This window comes from Ailuropoda melanoleuca, chromosome 18 (assembly GCF_002007445.2).
Source record: "Ailuropoda melanoleuca isolate Jingjing chromosome 18, ASM200744v2, whole genome shotgun sequence".
Classification (NCBI taxonomy): domain Eukaryota; kingdom Metazoa; phylum Chordata; class Mammalia; order Carnivora; family Ursidae; genus Ailuropoda; species Ailuropoda melanoleuca.
The window spans coordinates 36,188,868-36,204,265 of NC_048235.1; the positions used below are offsets into that span (position 1 = coordinate 36,188,868).

At 42.0% G+C, this 15,398-nt stretch overlaps 1 protein-coding gene across 12 annotated transcripts in view; it reads right to left on the bottom strand.

Moving 5' to 3' along the window:
* The window catches only part of UNC5D (unc-5 netrin receptor D), a 567,635-nt gene that overhangs the window by 87,380 nt on the left and 464,857 nt on the right, over positions 1-15,398 (bottom strand). For all 12 annotated transcript variants that reach the window (XM_034647536.1, XM_034647537.1, XM_034647535.1 and 9 more), the window contains one exon: positions 14,659-14,823. In XM_034647536.1, the coding sequence (XP_034503427.1) occupies positions 14,659-14,823 (165 nt within the window). The remainder of the gene's footprint in view (positions 1-14,658; positions 14,824-15,398) is intronic.

Genomic DNA, 15,398 nt, shown 5'->3' on the forward strand with positions numbered 1-15,398 from the left:
TCTCTAATCCCCGAACTGAGCCGTGCAGCAGGTGGGAGAAATGGACAGAGAAAACCCATTCAGGGGTCAGGCTCAGGTGAGACCTTTTTATCATTTCTCCACAATGCCCTCCAGCCACTCTGTCCTGCCCTGTCTGCCATCACTACAGAACCTTGTAAATGAGACTTGGTGCCCATGGCTAACTTTGTCTCAGACTGCAGGCCATCTACTTCCCAGTCCCCATTCCCCAGCAGTCCCAGGCCAACACAACTTCACCATGACCCAGAAACCTGGGAAGTTGGTGCTTTAGTCACTGCGTCAAGATTCCAGAAGGTTTGCATGGCGTGACCTCCCTCTGATCAGTCTCCTTTGGGGACTTAGATGGAACGCGGTCTACGCTCCTCAGTCAGAGTCACGCTACAGTAGGGGGACCTTGAGAGGTCACCTTACACAGTCCCTTTCCTCTACTTGCCTGAAGGCGAGCCAAGCGGGGTGAGACACTGTCATTTTGGATTACATTTTTAACGGCATCAACTCTCGCCCACTATGTATTGGAGAACTCCATAAACATGATCTGACTGCCACATAACCCCTCCCAGGCGGAGTGACACAGCTATATTCTGAATCCTTCACGAGATATGTATTACCCTAACCCACTCAGGCCCTTAATATTGATTCTGACAGAAAACCCTCACGGTGTGCTTTACTGAACACAGCTCTCGTGTGTTGTGCCATCCGATTTACTACGGAAGTAACTTAAAAGTTGTAAGTCACACTCTTGCAAAGGGACCACCATTTTTTTTTTTTTCTCATTACAAGGAGAAGGTTAATTGGCAAGGGATAATTTCCGACAAATCTCCCTTTAAAATGAAAAATCTTCATAAAAGATAATAATTTGCTCCAGCGGATAGGATCATATTCAGATTGTTACACCGTCAGGTTTCTTAAAACAGACAACACTTGCATTCCCATGCCTGCACGAATCGAGGGCGGCTAGTTTGCCTGAGAGCGGGTGGCACTTCCCAGAGTCCAGATGCTAACACACTCAAGGATTAGAACCCAACGACTTTGGTGTTTTTAACCTGACTTCAGTTTTTTGCTTGTTGCCTGCTGGTGGAAAGCATCTGGCACGGGTGCAGGATGCTGGCAGGCCAGGCCAAGACGTTTGGAAGTGATGTATTGCTAACACTACGCACAGAGACATGCCGCACATCTGTTTAGGGCTCTAGCTGAGCTTAACAGCATTTTCTTCCTCCTAAACCTCAGGAACGAAGATTATGCTGGGTAGCAAAATGAAACTCCATTAAAAACAGGTGAGATATAGAACCACTCCTCGGAAAATAAATCAAATACAGGCAGGCTGTTAAAACACTGAGGTGGTCGGGTTCTACTGGGTGCAGCTCTACAGGAAGAAAGAGTGAATGGGGTGGAAAAGCCAGGGCTTAACTGCTCATGAGACAAAGTCGGGCTGCAAGGGCACCCAGGGCAGAAGAGTGGTGCATTTCCCTCTCTGACCCAGCTCTGGGGTCATCGTGACTGGCAGCGGCATTGTGGAAATCGTGCAGACTCTCACGGTTAGAACAGAATGTCCATCTTGAGTGGTCTTCATTCTATCTGTGTGACCTCAGTGTTCATGGAAATAATAACGCCCTTGAGCATTGGTGCTGAGATTAAACATGGTAAATATAAAGCCAATAGCCTCGGGCTAGCACATGTTCGCTAGCAATAAATGGTAGTGGATACATAATTTCAACATGTTATCAGTAAGCTCATCATTGTCAGTCACTCAGAGTAAAAACAGGACCCTTTGGGCCACTGCCTGGAGACAAGTCAAGTCTGGATTGCAGGAGTACTAGAAGGGAGTTAAGAAACTTGCATCCAGTCAGTCCTAGCTTCTGCTTTAGGAAACGGAGCACAAGCCAAAAGTTCATTTTCCTGATATGAAAAAAGGACGAGGACCGGAAGACCCCTCTGGGCTCCCTAGCTTTCACCCACTATAAATCTACAGAATAATAAGCAAAGGCATTTCACAGAAATCCATGTGGCACGATTTCCTAAAGCAGAGTAAAAAACTATTCGAAGGGCCACTGCTCTACTGTGGGATTTGTCATGCTAGGGTCCAGCGTGTCAGTGTGCATCCTCTAATAGAAAAGGCTGGAAGCCTCTGGTGCCCAGGAGAGCTCCAGTTCCCTGGCATCAGCATCCAAATTGGGTCCTGCTGGATTTTGTGAGATACCGGTATCTTGACATTAAACATTTTCCTGGTTTGAAATATCGAGGTTGTTCTCCCATGAACTTGGGAGAGAGGTCTACCCACCGACCTCACTGTCTTTTGAAAGAACTGCCCAGCCCACACTCCATGTTCTTTTACTCGGTTTGCAAAGTCATTCTCACAGGCCCTGGGCCGTGCATCCACTTGGCCTTGGTCAACCAAATCCTCTTTACTTTCATTTTACCTCTCTCCAAGGCCATGTTCAAATAACCCCTTAGTAAATTAATCTATTAGGGCCATGGTTCTTAATGTTGGCTTACATTAGAATCACCTGGGGAGCTTTTTAAACAAATACCCATGCCTGGGCCCGAGTCCAAGACCTCCTGACTAATTGGGGTTTGTGTTTTTGTGATTATTGAGTGTACCAATACCTCCTGCCAACAGATCTGGGGCCCTGTGTACTCAACTTCAGCTAGTCTTGCCTCCCTAAGAAGCCTCGGGGTGGCTGCAGTATACAGATGGACCCAGAAGGAGGCCTCCTGGATCCTGCAGGCAGAAAAATGTAATTTTGAGCTTGTGGCAGCCGAGCTGTAGTTTGGGAAAATCACAAGTTTTCCAGGGGTCTCGCTTAGACACCGGAAGGTACCTTCTGGGTAAATGGACACTGATGTCATTACAACTCAGTCTTATAATGCCTGTGTGTATTTACAAGTTAAAGATGCAAAAGCGTTTTGTTTTTTTTTTTTTAATTTAGATTCAATTAGTCAACATATAGAGAACATCATTATTTTCAGATGTAGAGTTCACTAATTCATCAGTATGTTTTAAATTGTCATGTTTTCCTTAAGAATCCTTTTTATTATTTACATAGTCAGTACACAATTCGTGTATCCAAAATAAAATATATATGTAAGTACAAGGAAAAAATCCCCCATAATTCCACACTGAGAGATAACCATTATTAATGTTAAGTTATATATACAAAGTCTAGGCTTTTTCCCCCCTAAGATTTTATGTATATATAAAACCATTTACACACATATATGTTTGTTCATATATTTACAGGAAACTACAGAAGACTGATACTAACTGATCATTTTTACCTACAAAAACATGGAATTGTCTTCTATATATCGTTCTGCAATCTGCTTTTGCCTGTGGTGTGTGTGTGTATAGAGATATACATATTTACATATAAGAAATGACTGAGAAAAAGGGAAAGAGGACAATCTATATTTTTATTCTTGGTAGTGATTCATTTCTTTGCCATCTTTACTTTTCTTCCTCTGTTCTATGAGGTGCTCCCCAAGCATTTCCATGGTACCCATTGTTCTTAGGAGCTAATTATAGCTGCACCCCTACCTTCCCACCCACAGCCAGCCCTAGACTTCCTCTGCTAGGAAACTGGTGTGGCCAGCTACGCGTACCCTCGCTTCTATCCTAGGGAGGTAAAGAGAGCAGGTCTCAGGAGAAATGGCACATGGGGACAGATGAGTTCAACCACAACCCATAGAGTGGGCAAGAGACTGCTCCTCAAACCTGGGGTTGGTTATTTGAAATCAGCTCCTCTGCCTTTTAAAGACTACACAGGTGAGTGTGGTGTCAGAGTCTATGATAGTCACTGTTTTTGAGAATCAGGCACAGAGACTCTCAATGTGACTGAATACCCACCAGGACAGCGAGCCCGGCTTCTCCTCCAAGGTAGCAATTCACATATGTCATTATAGTTAATGATTATTACCATTCTTTAATTTCACGAAACCAGTCATGTCCCATTTTTTCATCTCCAAAGACCATCTTTAGTATTTCCTTCACAGATCTTAATGCTTTGAAACCTTTTCCACCAGCCCCCACCCCCCTCCAAAAAAGATACATGTTGTCAGTTATGACTCTCCACAGTCTTTGTCATCTTAAAATATTTAAGAGCTGATTTCTGAAGTCGGTGGAACAGTCTTCTTTTTCCCCCATTCTCTAGCTATTTTTGTATTCACTGGAATGACTCTCCAGCATCAGCACCCAGGAGTCTTCCATGACTGCACATTGCCTCTAAGTCATGGCCAACTGCTCTGCCTGCCTTTCCGGTCTTCTATGACACCAATCCAAGCTCTAGTCTGATCGATCCCTGAGCTCTCCAGGCTCCCTTCCATGTTGTTGCCTCTCCTTGGGATGCCCTTCTCTCTCCTATATAAAAATGTCCTGTTTCCAAGGCACACATCAATTTCTGATGCCTTCATGAATTTTTTGGTGATTACTTCTTCACAGAGATGTCTCACCTTTCTGGACAGTTTATCTTACTTATAGTCACTACAATACAATGTGTGTGTGTGTGTGTGTGGGGGGATGCCTGGCTGGCTCGGTTGGTAGAGCATGAGACTCAATCTCAGGTCGTGAGTCTGAGCCCCACAATAGGCGTAGGGCTTACTTTAAAAAAAAAAAAAAAGTGGATTTTTTTTTTTCAAATGTACACTTTGGAACTGTTCATTTGATTTATTTTAGACTTTTTAATCACTGCCAGTTATGGGTCCCTAACATATAAATCATATTTAAATGATTAGCTCATGAATAATTGGCACTGCAACCAGAGAATCACAGCAAGAAAAACAGAGGAAAAATGAAATTAAAAGCTATTTGCTTGATTATTTACTGATTGGTAGAGAAAAAGTTGACATTATTGATTACCAGTATGTTTCATTTATTCATGCTTTGCCTCCCCCTCCCCCCCAATAACTAGAAATAATTAAGGACAAGTGTTACGCTCTCTGAATCCTAGCCAAGGCTGCAGGAAATCCCAGGGTCTGGCCGATCTGCCTTATATTAGCTCTGGCAGATAATTAGATAAACACAAGGCCGGCTTTGCACTGGCGATACCACTGCGACTGAATTTGTCAGGCAGACCCTGAAGATGACAAGCGGGGATTCTATTCTGTTCTCCTCTCGGGGCTGAAAGTTCCTTTAGGCAGGAGAACACACAGAGACACCACCCCCAGCCCTGTGTTCCTCAAACTCTTCCAGTGATCAGAACCACAGAAAAACCAAAAGAGCATAACACAGAGCCCATCTCTGGCTTCCACTCTTTTGAGTTTTTAATTTCCTCACTATATTTTTCTTTTTGTTCATTTCAAAGATCCTGCTCAGAACTTATGCTTTAGAGACCGGATTTCCGACACACGTTACTGGGTTAGTTCAATTCTTGCTTCCTCACCCCCTCCTCCTACCCCTGCCCCTTCCCAACCTAAACAGACTATGCCAAGATCTCTTCCTTTGAAAATGCACTCTGAGCACATCCATGGAAGGAGGGGCAGAGAATAGGAGGATTTTTAGAGATTCCTCCCAGGGTTTCCCAGCTGGTCAGAGATATCTGGGTAATTAGCGACATTCAGAGACTGAATGGCAAAAACACCCATCTGAATAAAAACTCAGAAGGTCTGAGATACATTATTAGTAAATGAAAAACAGCTCTATGGACGTCTTCTCCCAACGAATTATTCAAGATCCCATTACGTTAATTAGGGGAGGTCAGACAGGTACCACAACAGAGAGCTTACAGGGGTCACTTCTCTTGAAGTGATCTTTCAGAACTGCCCCTCAGTCAAAGCATATGATTAGTATGCATTAGGAGATGGCATCTTCCCCCACCTTTCTGAGGTCTCTTTATAGAAATGCCCTTTGCACTGTCTAAACTCAGACAAGTCAGTGTCCATAATGACCATGTTCACAAGGAGCATTTCCATATTTCATTTTTGAGCTAAATCATGTGAATTTCTAGAATCCATACCATCTTTGTTATAAAGTTCTTTCCGTTCCCACTGATTCTGTTAGGTTTTTTGTGATAAACAGTAAAATATGCTCTTGGGTCGCTGCAAACACTTTGAAGCACGGGCCCACAAAGACTTTATCAAAAAATTGGCCTCAAAGTAATAAAATGCAATGTTTCTATCTCTGCTCCCAGGGAAGATGTCTATTAAAATCCTTTTCTATCCAATAAATTAATTTGCTTTGATTCCCTCCCTTCCAACCACAATAGGAATACACGCACATTCAACACTAAACACTGTTCAGATTATATAAGTTTAAGGAAATAATTTATTGGTTAAGGTCCTGATGATTACTTTCTTTACCTTAAGGCAGGAGCGATATCCAAATTCTTTAAAAATTTAAAAACCTTCCTCAAGATGTTAAAAATAGAGCTACACCTACAACCCAGCAATTGCACTACTGGGCATTTACCCCAAAGATTCAGACATAGTAAAGAGAAGGGGCCAATGTACCCCAATGTTCATAGCAGCAATGCCCACAATAGCCAAACTGTGGAAGGAGCCATGATGTCCTTCAACAGATGAAAGGATAAAGATGATGTGGTCCATATATACAATGGAATATTACTCAGCCATCGGAAAGGATGAATACCCAGCATTTACACTGACACAGATGAAATTGGAGGGTATTATGCTAAGTGAAGTAAGTCAAGCAGAAAGACAATTATCATGTGGTTTCACGCATATGTGGAACATAAGCAATAGCATGGAGGACCATAGGGGAAGGGAGAGAAACCTGAAGGGGGAGAGATCAGAGAGGGAGATAAACCATGAGAGACCATGGATCCCGGGAAACACACTGAGGGCTACAGAAAGGAGGGAGGTGGGGGGATGGGGTAACCGGGTGATGGGTATTAAGGCAGGCATGTGTTGTGATGAGCACTGGGTGTTTTATGCAGCTAATAAATCGCTGAATGCTACTCAAAAACTAATGATGTTATATGCTGGCTAACTGAACATAATAAAAAATTTTTTTTTAAACCTACAATGTAACTGCCAGCGTTGACTGGGTAGGGAATGGATGGGGATGGTGAGATTTGGGAGGGTGGTGGTTTAATGACCATTTACCAGTTGCTAAGAAAACACTTAGCAATTGATAGACATAGGAGATCCATCCCGCCTTAAAAAAAGTTGCTTAAAGAGAAATTGTGATGACTTGTACCTTTTTTTTTTTCTTTTAAGATTTTATTTTGACAGAGAGAGAGAGAGCAAGCACAAGCAAGGGGAGCTGGAGAGGGAGAAGCAGACTCCTGGCTGAGCAGGGAGCCCGAGGTAGGCATCCCAGTGCCCTGGGGTCATGATCTGAGCCGAAGGCAGATGCTTAACCGACTGGCCACCCAGGTGCCCCAACTTGAACATTTTTTTGAGCTTCATCAATCCCTGTGCTAGCCACACATGTATCTACCATTATAGACTGAGCTACTTGCACAAGTCTGTAACTGTGTTTTCCACCTATTCCCAGTCCCTAGAGCAGTAAATGGAACATAGTAGGTACTCGATAAATACGTGTTGAATACGTCTACAAGTTTTTGTTGAATACAACATCAGGGTCCATAAATTCCCTATGGTCTGTACAAATTCGTTGCATATTGTGGATTTTCAGTGAAGGGATTGAAATGGAAAGCTAGAGGCCTGGCTTGATTTATTTCCTAGGTGAGACTATCATAGTTTGTATCATATCTAAAAGTTATCCCCCCCTCATGCTGCTTAGTAATCATCCAAATGGTTAACTTCAGGTGTGTGAATGAATTAAAATTTCTCCTCAAAACTGGCTAAAAAACAGTATCTGAGGGGCGCCTGGATGGCACAGAAGTTAAGCGTCTGCCTTCGGCTCAGGGCGTGATCCCGGCGTTCTGGGATCGAGCCCCACATCAGGCTCCTCCACTGGGAGCCTGCTTCTTCCTCTCCCGCTCCCCCTGCTTGTGTTCCCTCTCTCGCTTGCTGGCTGTCTCTGTCAAATAAATAAATAAATAAATCTTAAAAAAAAAAAAAAAACAACACACACACACAAAAAAAGTATCTGAATGCATGGACCTGTCTGTGATAGTATTTGCATATTTTATATGCATACATGTATTAACTATGTTATTGAAAATTACCTGTGAAATATATATATGTGTGTGTGTATATATATGTGTGTGTGTGTATATATATATATATATATATATGCTACATTTAAGATATAAAATTCTATTTGATGTTTTTACAGTGGGATGAAACCTAGAAATCATCTTGCCCAACCTGCTCTTTTTAATAGATATGGACGAAGGGTACAGAATTGGGAGAGATTTGCTCAAGGTCACGTGTAGGTCACGAAATAACTGAACGCAGACCCAGGACTCCTGATTCCTGTTTCTGAGCCCTTTTCACTACCCCGTGATCTCTTTCTCAATGTTCATGGCAATTTTCCACTCCACTGAACACTCACACTGTCCTCTGCCAAACACATGTACCCGAAGCCAGGTCTTTTCTTATTGTAATACTGACACTTCTCTGGAGAAAGGGAAAGGCCAAGGTGATGAGGATGTCTGCTTATGATGTTAATATCTTCATTTTAGGTACCACCTTTCTCCATGATCTTGAAGACACGCATGCATGTGTAATTTAAGGAGAAAAGGTAGGATCGACACAAAGAAGTTTCCTCTCTATTAATTCACTTTGTTAGTACACCCCAGAGGCCACTGAATTCTCTACACCATTTTAAATCACTTCCTTGATTGGGTTCTTGCCATTTCTTTTATAGCGGGACCACTCTACGATCTCAGGCATTAAATCTTCCTCTAGTCTAGACTAATATTTCTTACCCAGGGTTGTGTACTGTTGGGTCCTGATTACATACACTGCAAATGTAGAATCTGGATTCACACAAGTAATGAAATGGAAAGACTATGCTTTATATGCCAGAAAGCCTGCTTTCTGGAAACTTCCAAAAAAGACCTTGGATATCCGTAATCACTGACCACCAAAACTATGAAGCATTTTTTAAAAATATGGAAGAATATGGCAAAATTGCTAATTTTCAGATGTGTGAATGTAGAATAAGGGAAGTACCAGACACGTAACCAAAGTTAATCCAAAATGGTTGGCAAGAGGTGGGTGATTCTGGAATCTGTATATACAGTCTCATAGTGTGTATGCTGGATTTTTTTTTTTCCAGAGTAAAAGAATTTTTGAATTTGTGTTGGAAAAATTAGTACTTGCTTTTAAAAATTGGTTTTCTGAGGAGGTGGTCAGAACATGTGTATTTTTATAACACGAAGGAAACCTATATGATCCCCCACTTGTTATTGTGAGGACTGATTTTCTCACCTGGGGATCATCCAGGTCCCTCTCTGCAGCCTTCCCCTGGAGTGATTTTGAATTAGTGATGAGAATCATAGAATTTTGGAAGTGGTTGGGACCTCATAATTCACCTGCCTTGTCCTCAGGACCAAATCCCATCTGTAAAGGAAGACTGGACGATTAAGAGCCCTATTTAGAAAGTTCTGAGAAAGGACACTCAATCTCTGGTTTGACATGAAGTTTAAGAATCATCATGATTCCCAGGCCCCTGAGTGGCTCAGTGATTTGAGAGTCCGACTCTTGATTTCGGCTCAGGTCATGATCTCAGGGTCCTGGGATCAAGCCCTGGGACGGGCTCCACGCTCAGCGGGAGTCTGCTTGAGATTCTCTCTCCCTCTCCTCATCCCTCTGCCACTCCCCCTGCTCACAAGCTCTGTGTCTCTCACAAATAAATAAATCTTAAAAAAAAAAAAAAAAAAAAAAAAGAACCATCATGATTCCTAAACTCCATTTACCAACAACTACTAATGAGAACTGGCTGGTATAAAGAGCACAATTTGTATCTCATAGATTTTAATGACAAGTACATTTTATTTCATTAGATATATTCATCAGATATATTAGGAAATGTTTTAAGAAAATAAGTGTCACAGTGTCAATATTTAGCAGAATATGGAAAACACAGTTTTTCTGCCACAGGAATCCCTTCACTAGATCACACACACACACACGATAATTATTTACAGAAATAGAGTGCTTTCTGTGGATGCTAAATGCCTTACAGGGATTAGCTCATCTCCTCCTTGAAAAGAACCTTTTCTAATAGGCAGTATTAGACTTTTTTTTAAAATAATTTTTTTAAGGATTTTGAGAGAGAGAGCACAAGTGAGCAGGGGGAGAGGGACAAGTGGACTCCTCGCTTAGTGTGGAGCTGGACACAAGCCTCGATCTCCCAAAGCATGACCTGAGCTGAAATCAGATGCTTCACCGACTGAGCCACCCAGGTGTCCCGAAACTATCTGAACTTTTATTTTATAGAGGAGTAAATTTAGGCTTAGAGAAATTAAACTTTCTCATAGGACTGTAATTATAATTCAGACAAGCAGTCTGACCCCAGAGCCCTGAGTCCTCAATCCATTCTTCATCTATGGGATAAATGTTCAAATCTTGTAAGCTCAGCTCTTTCATTTCTTTCAGTCCAAGGTTCGGGTTCATTTCCAATCTTTGAAAAAGAGAAAAACCAGTATCAACTCAGAATCACAGAGGACCTTCGAAGGCTGTTCAGCCTTTGCTCTGAATGCCAGATCTACCGTCCTGGGCCAGCCTCCCTGAGCTCAACTTTCAACAGTCAGTCCCAGGCCAGTGCTGATACCTTCCCTGTGCTTCTTGGGTATGGCATCTACAAAAATTTCTATTTACGTTGTTACGGATGTGCGTTCCCACCAACTCTCTGAGTCTGTGGCTGAAATTTCACTTCCTTAAGAAATGTTTGTAAGTTTTCTGATGGGCTGTCTCAAGTTCACACTGTCATGGGGATCTGTTCTTATCTGTTTACCTTTCTTGGGTTTTTGTTTTTTCCACTCGAAGTAATATCATCTGGAGGTAATGTACCCTGCTCTCCAGCTGCCCAAATTTAATTTTAAAGTCCTTCCTATTTACAGTGGAGGTGTTTTATTTCAATTCTGTTCATAAAATGAACAAAGTTAACAAGATGTGCCTGAGATAATCTTCCAGAGCTCATGTTTCTGAAGCATGTGTAGCACTTTCTGTCCAATTCCACCAAAAAAATGTAAGCATAGTCAAAAAGTACACATTGAAATATGGAGATAGGGCATAGAGTAGGAAAAGGTAGATGGAAGAGACAGGCGCAATAATTGCCTTCCTTTCAATTAGTTGAGACAAATTCTTCCCTAGTTTCCCCTGTCTTGACTATGTAAGTGCAGCACACAGGTCTATGAGGAAGTAAAGAGAAGGTGGTGACAGAAGAAAAATTTCCTGGATGGGAAAAGGCATCTTAAGTATTTCAGAACTGGTTAATAAGAAGGGCCATAGATTTAATGAGTTACAAAATACTCATCCATCACAGACCAATGAATAAAAGCCAATCCTTACTTGGAAGGAGGATTATGCTAGAAAAATGATCAGATGTCTTTATCTTTTTATTAACAAGGCTAAAAGTAGAGAAGTCTATAATGGATGGATAACAAAGGGGAGAGAGTTTATGGTAATTTGTTGAATATGGCTTCTTCTTTATCCTCTCTATGCTCCATTCCACTCAGGACACGACACAAAAATGACAGTTTTAGCCTTGTAGAATTAAAAAAACTGCTTTCACGAAAACACATGAGTATTGAGATAGCTCTGCTTTATTTTCTTTTTTAATTAAGCACAATGGAAACTTTAGTCATGAGCCACTCCTCTCTCTCATTAAAGCTTGTTATTCACAGGCTTTCTTACTGGGTCCCATAATGGGAAAGTGTTTACTGGGGCATGGGGGAGCGATTGTTGCTAAGCTGCTAATGACACCATATGTGTCCAAATCTACATTCATATTACTCCTGTGGGTCTGCAATAGTATATCCACGTCTGCTATGCAATATACATGAAAGCAACTGTGAATTAATCAATTGTTATACAGAAAGGCAGCTGTTGGGTATTTCTAGGAAAAATCTTTGTGTCAAAAGGAGAACCTACCATGTACTCCAAATGGGCTGGAAACGGGTTTTTAATATTAAAACTCCTTGGGAGAATTAGCAAGCAGTAGTAGACGTCGTGACAACTTAAGAATACACTGGGCTAGCATGTTATCCTGCTGGTTCCATTTTCCGTTTGCTATGTAGAGTTTATGTATAATTATGCAATTGTGCAGGGCAGCTGCCTCTGAAACATGAACTTAGCCAACACAGAGTTTAAGAATGAGTCAGTCAAGTAGGTACTCCGGACTCTCTTGCCCGAAGAAAGGAAAGGATGGGTTTTGTTTGGGTAAAGGGAAACCTACCCTTTGTAATCCTATATACAAAAAGTAGGCATTGTGTAAACCACTGGAAGAAAGAGTTGTTTTAGATGCACTGAGCTAACCCAGAATGAAAGTTCTCTTCTTTGGTGCCCTAGGAAAGACTGGCAAGGGACCCAGGTAATTATGGTAATGGATAACAATGAAGCTCAGAACGGTCCAAGAGAAAATGCTTACCCAGGCAGCCTTTACTTTGATGTGATTACCGGCTTACCTTTTCAGGTGCTTCCTTTAGGTCGTTTTAGTAGATCATTCGATAGACAAGGTGGTGAGATTATTAGCTGTAGCTTGGGAATGTTTATTTGAACCTGCTATTGTATAGATGTCTTTACCCTTGATTTAATTTCCAAACTGTCTATTCGAACTTTTCGTATCAATATACCCATCAGAAATGAAACCAAACCAGCATTCAACTGATATTTTGTTTCCGAAGTGTCACTGTTGAACTGACCTATCTCACATCTTGACAAGAAGGACGGATCAGCTATCAGGTAGCTCAGCCTTAAAGATTTCCTCTCTCCTTCAGACCCCTGTGGCATTTCTCTGGCTTCAGTCTCATGACACATCTAGGCACTAATCTCCTCTGAAGCAGACTGATTTAAGCTTCTCAGGCCACAGCCCTTAGTTTTCTATCTGGTAGCACAGAGGGACAGGGAACAGGCTTCTCTTATTCCTCAGGTTCAAGCTAAACACCCCACCAATTTCACCCTTCTGTTCCCGTCAATGAGGCATGCACCTGTTATTGACCTCCGGCTGCGATCCTCAGAGCAGAGAAGCCGCTAGGTTCAGCAAGTAGATAGGGCATTGGTCAGAAAACCACCCAATACTGGTGGTTAAGCTTAGAAAAAGTTTCTTGACAATCATACCACATAATTATCTTTCCGGAAGAGAAATGTGCAAGCATAAAAGCACTGGATGTTTAGTTTAGCTTGTAATTTGGATCCTTGGACTGTTATTGGCAAAGATTGCATGATCTTACTCTCACCAGTCTTGGGGCATTCATTTTCTTGTGGAGAGCATTTAGGTGTGGCCATCTGTGATAGCATAACACTAAGGTTCTGTGCACCAGTCACAACTGACCAAGCAACAATCACACCCAAATATTAAAGCGATCATTCAGAGCTGGCAGCTCCATCTCCAGAAATGCAGCCCTCAGGGACAACCAAGGCAATCCAGAGACTCTGTTGAAAGCTAAATAACATCTAAGAATTGTAGGTCATCCAAGAGTCAAGCAGTGCCATTGTGAAACCTCCCGGAGAAGTCGGGGACTGAAGAATTGCTTTAGGCTCATGTTTGGCATGAAAAGAAAAAATTGGAGTGAAGGAGATTCCCCAACTGTAACATGACCTAGATCCTTCGCAAAGCTCCTGCTCCATAAAGCTGTTGCCCAATGTTATTTTAATCAAACCCGGCCTTCATTGCTGAAACAGCTAGTTTTACCAAGAGCACTCTGGCAGGCTACCAGTGACACGTGCGGTGATGCTGGCATCATTTAACTAGACTGCTGTTCATTGCTTCCTGCAGAGATGGTAAAATGTAATTCATTTTTGTTGAACTGGTAGCCACTCTCTGTCTAAAAGGGCAGAATATATCCTGGTGTTAGGCTCTTATAAACACACCCCTTTCCCATTGTTGTAAAAATAGATCTTATTCACCTCTATGATTTCAGAGGCTTCACTCTTTTTCCCTTGGAAAGCTTAGTCATTGTAGCCATTAAGAGTCTCTGATCCTATCTGACCGACATCTCAATATGCAGATGATGGAGGCTAAAGGACGCTAGAAAACCATGCATCCATCGGTAGACAAGAGAGGAATGAATAGAGGGGAAAGGCTCACACAGCATTTTATACTCATGGAGGGATTCCACAGTGATCTTAGCTCCAGTGCTGGACATATTCCAAAGTTCCTTGTCTTCCTAGTGATTTTATGTCCGCTATAGAAAAATGGAAATCAAAAGCCCACTAAATTACACGTGTGTGACTAAAACCATACATGGCCAATGTCCACAGAGAGGTTCATTCAGTAAAAGAACAGACTTTAAAATGGCGGCCAGGAAAAGAAAAGAACTGCTAAGCTAAAAAGCAATGCTAACCACTTTCTTAAATCAGCTCTCTTGAAACGTTACTGGTTAGATTAATAGGTATGCACCTTTACGGAAGTTGCCGTGATATGATATTTAAATGACCCCATCGCTACTAAAAACGTATTTGACTATTTGGCTACTCTTCTCACTCATTTTCTTTTTGCTCTTGGAGAACGATTTTGCTTTCTGTTAACGTGTTCAAGCAAATGAATGGTCACAACGTTTCTTGCCATGTTGTGGACAAACACTGAAAATGTGAAACAGAAGGTGTTACCTAGAATGCAGAGACCATCTGTACAGTTTTCAGATTCCTGGCTTAGCCCTTCACAGAACTTGCCCCCGTTCCTCGGGGGTGGGGCCGTGCACTCCCGCATCCGCAGATGCTCGCACTCCGGGCTGCAGACTGACCATTCGCTCCACACTTCCCAGCTCCCGTCCACTTCAAGGGAAACAAAAGGAACCACCATTAGAGCAAAGCAGGCAGCTGTCAGGGGACTCACCCCAGGACTGCTGTTGGTCTTATGGCTGGATTTTAAAGAAATCACCACTACCACAAAAAAAAAAAAAAAAAAAAAAAAAAAAAAAAAAAAAAATTTCTGCTTATCTTCTCTCCGTGGTTTCTGTCCTCAAGACAGAGGCTAACAAAAGCAGTGGTGTAATTCTCTGGCTACTTCAGGAGGAGACCAGTTACTGACTTTAGGCAAGCATTCGCATGCTCCGTGCTCTTGAGGTGGCTAAAAATGTCATTACCCGCTCATTCCCAGTCTTGCCTGCCCAAGTGCATCTTAGCTGGACAGATGAAGTATGTGGGGGTAATCACCAGTTCCTAGTGGGTAGACAGTTTACAACAGAGAGTAGAATGAACTATCTTTAAGCCCTAAAAGCCCTAAACAATAAGAAGTTAAACCTATATATATTGATAGTATTAAAGTAAAACAGGTCAGTCAAACCCCAAGACACCAGGACTTACATAAATAGAATTTCGTGGGTCATGGATTGCTGCTCTAGGTAGAA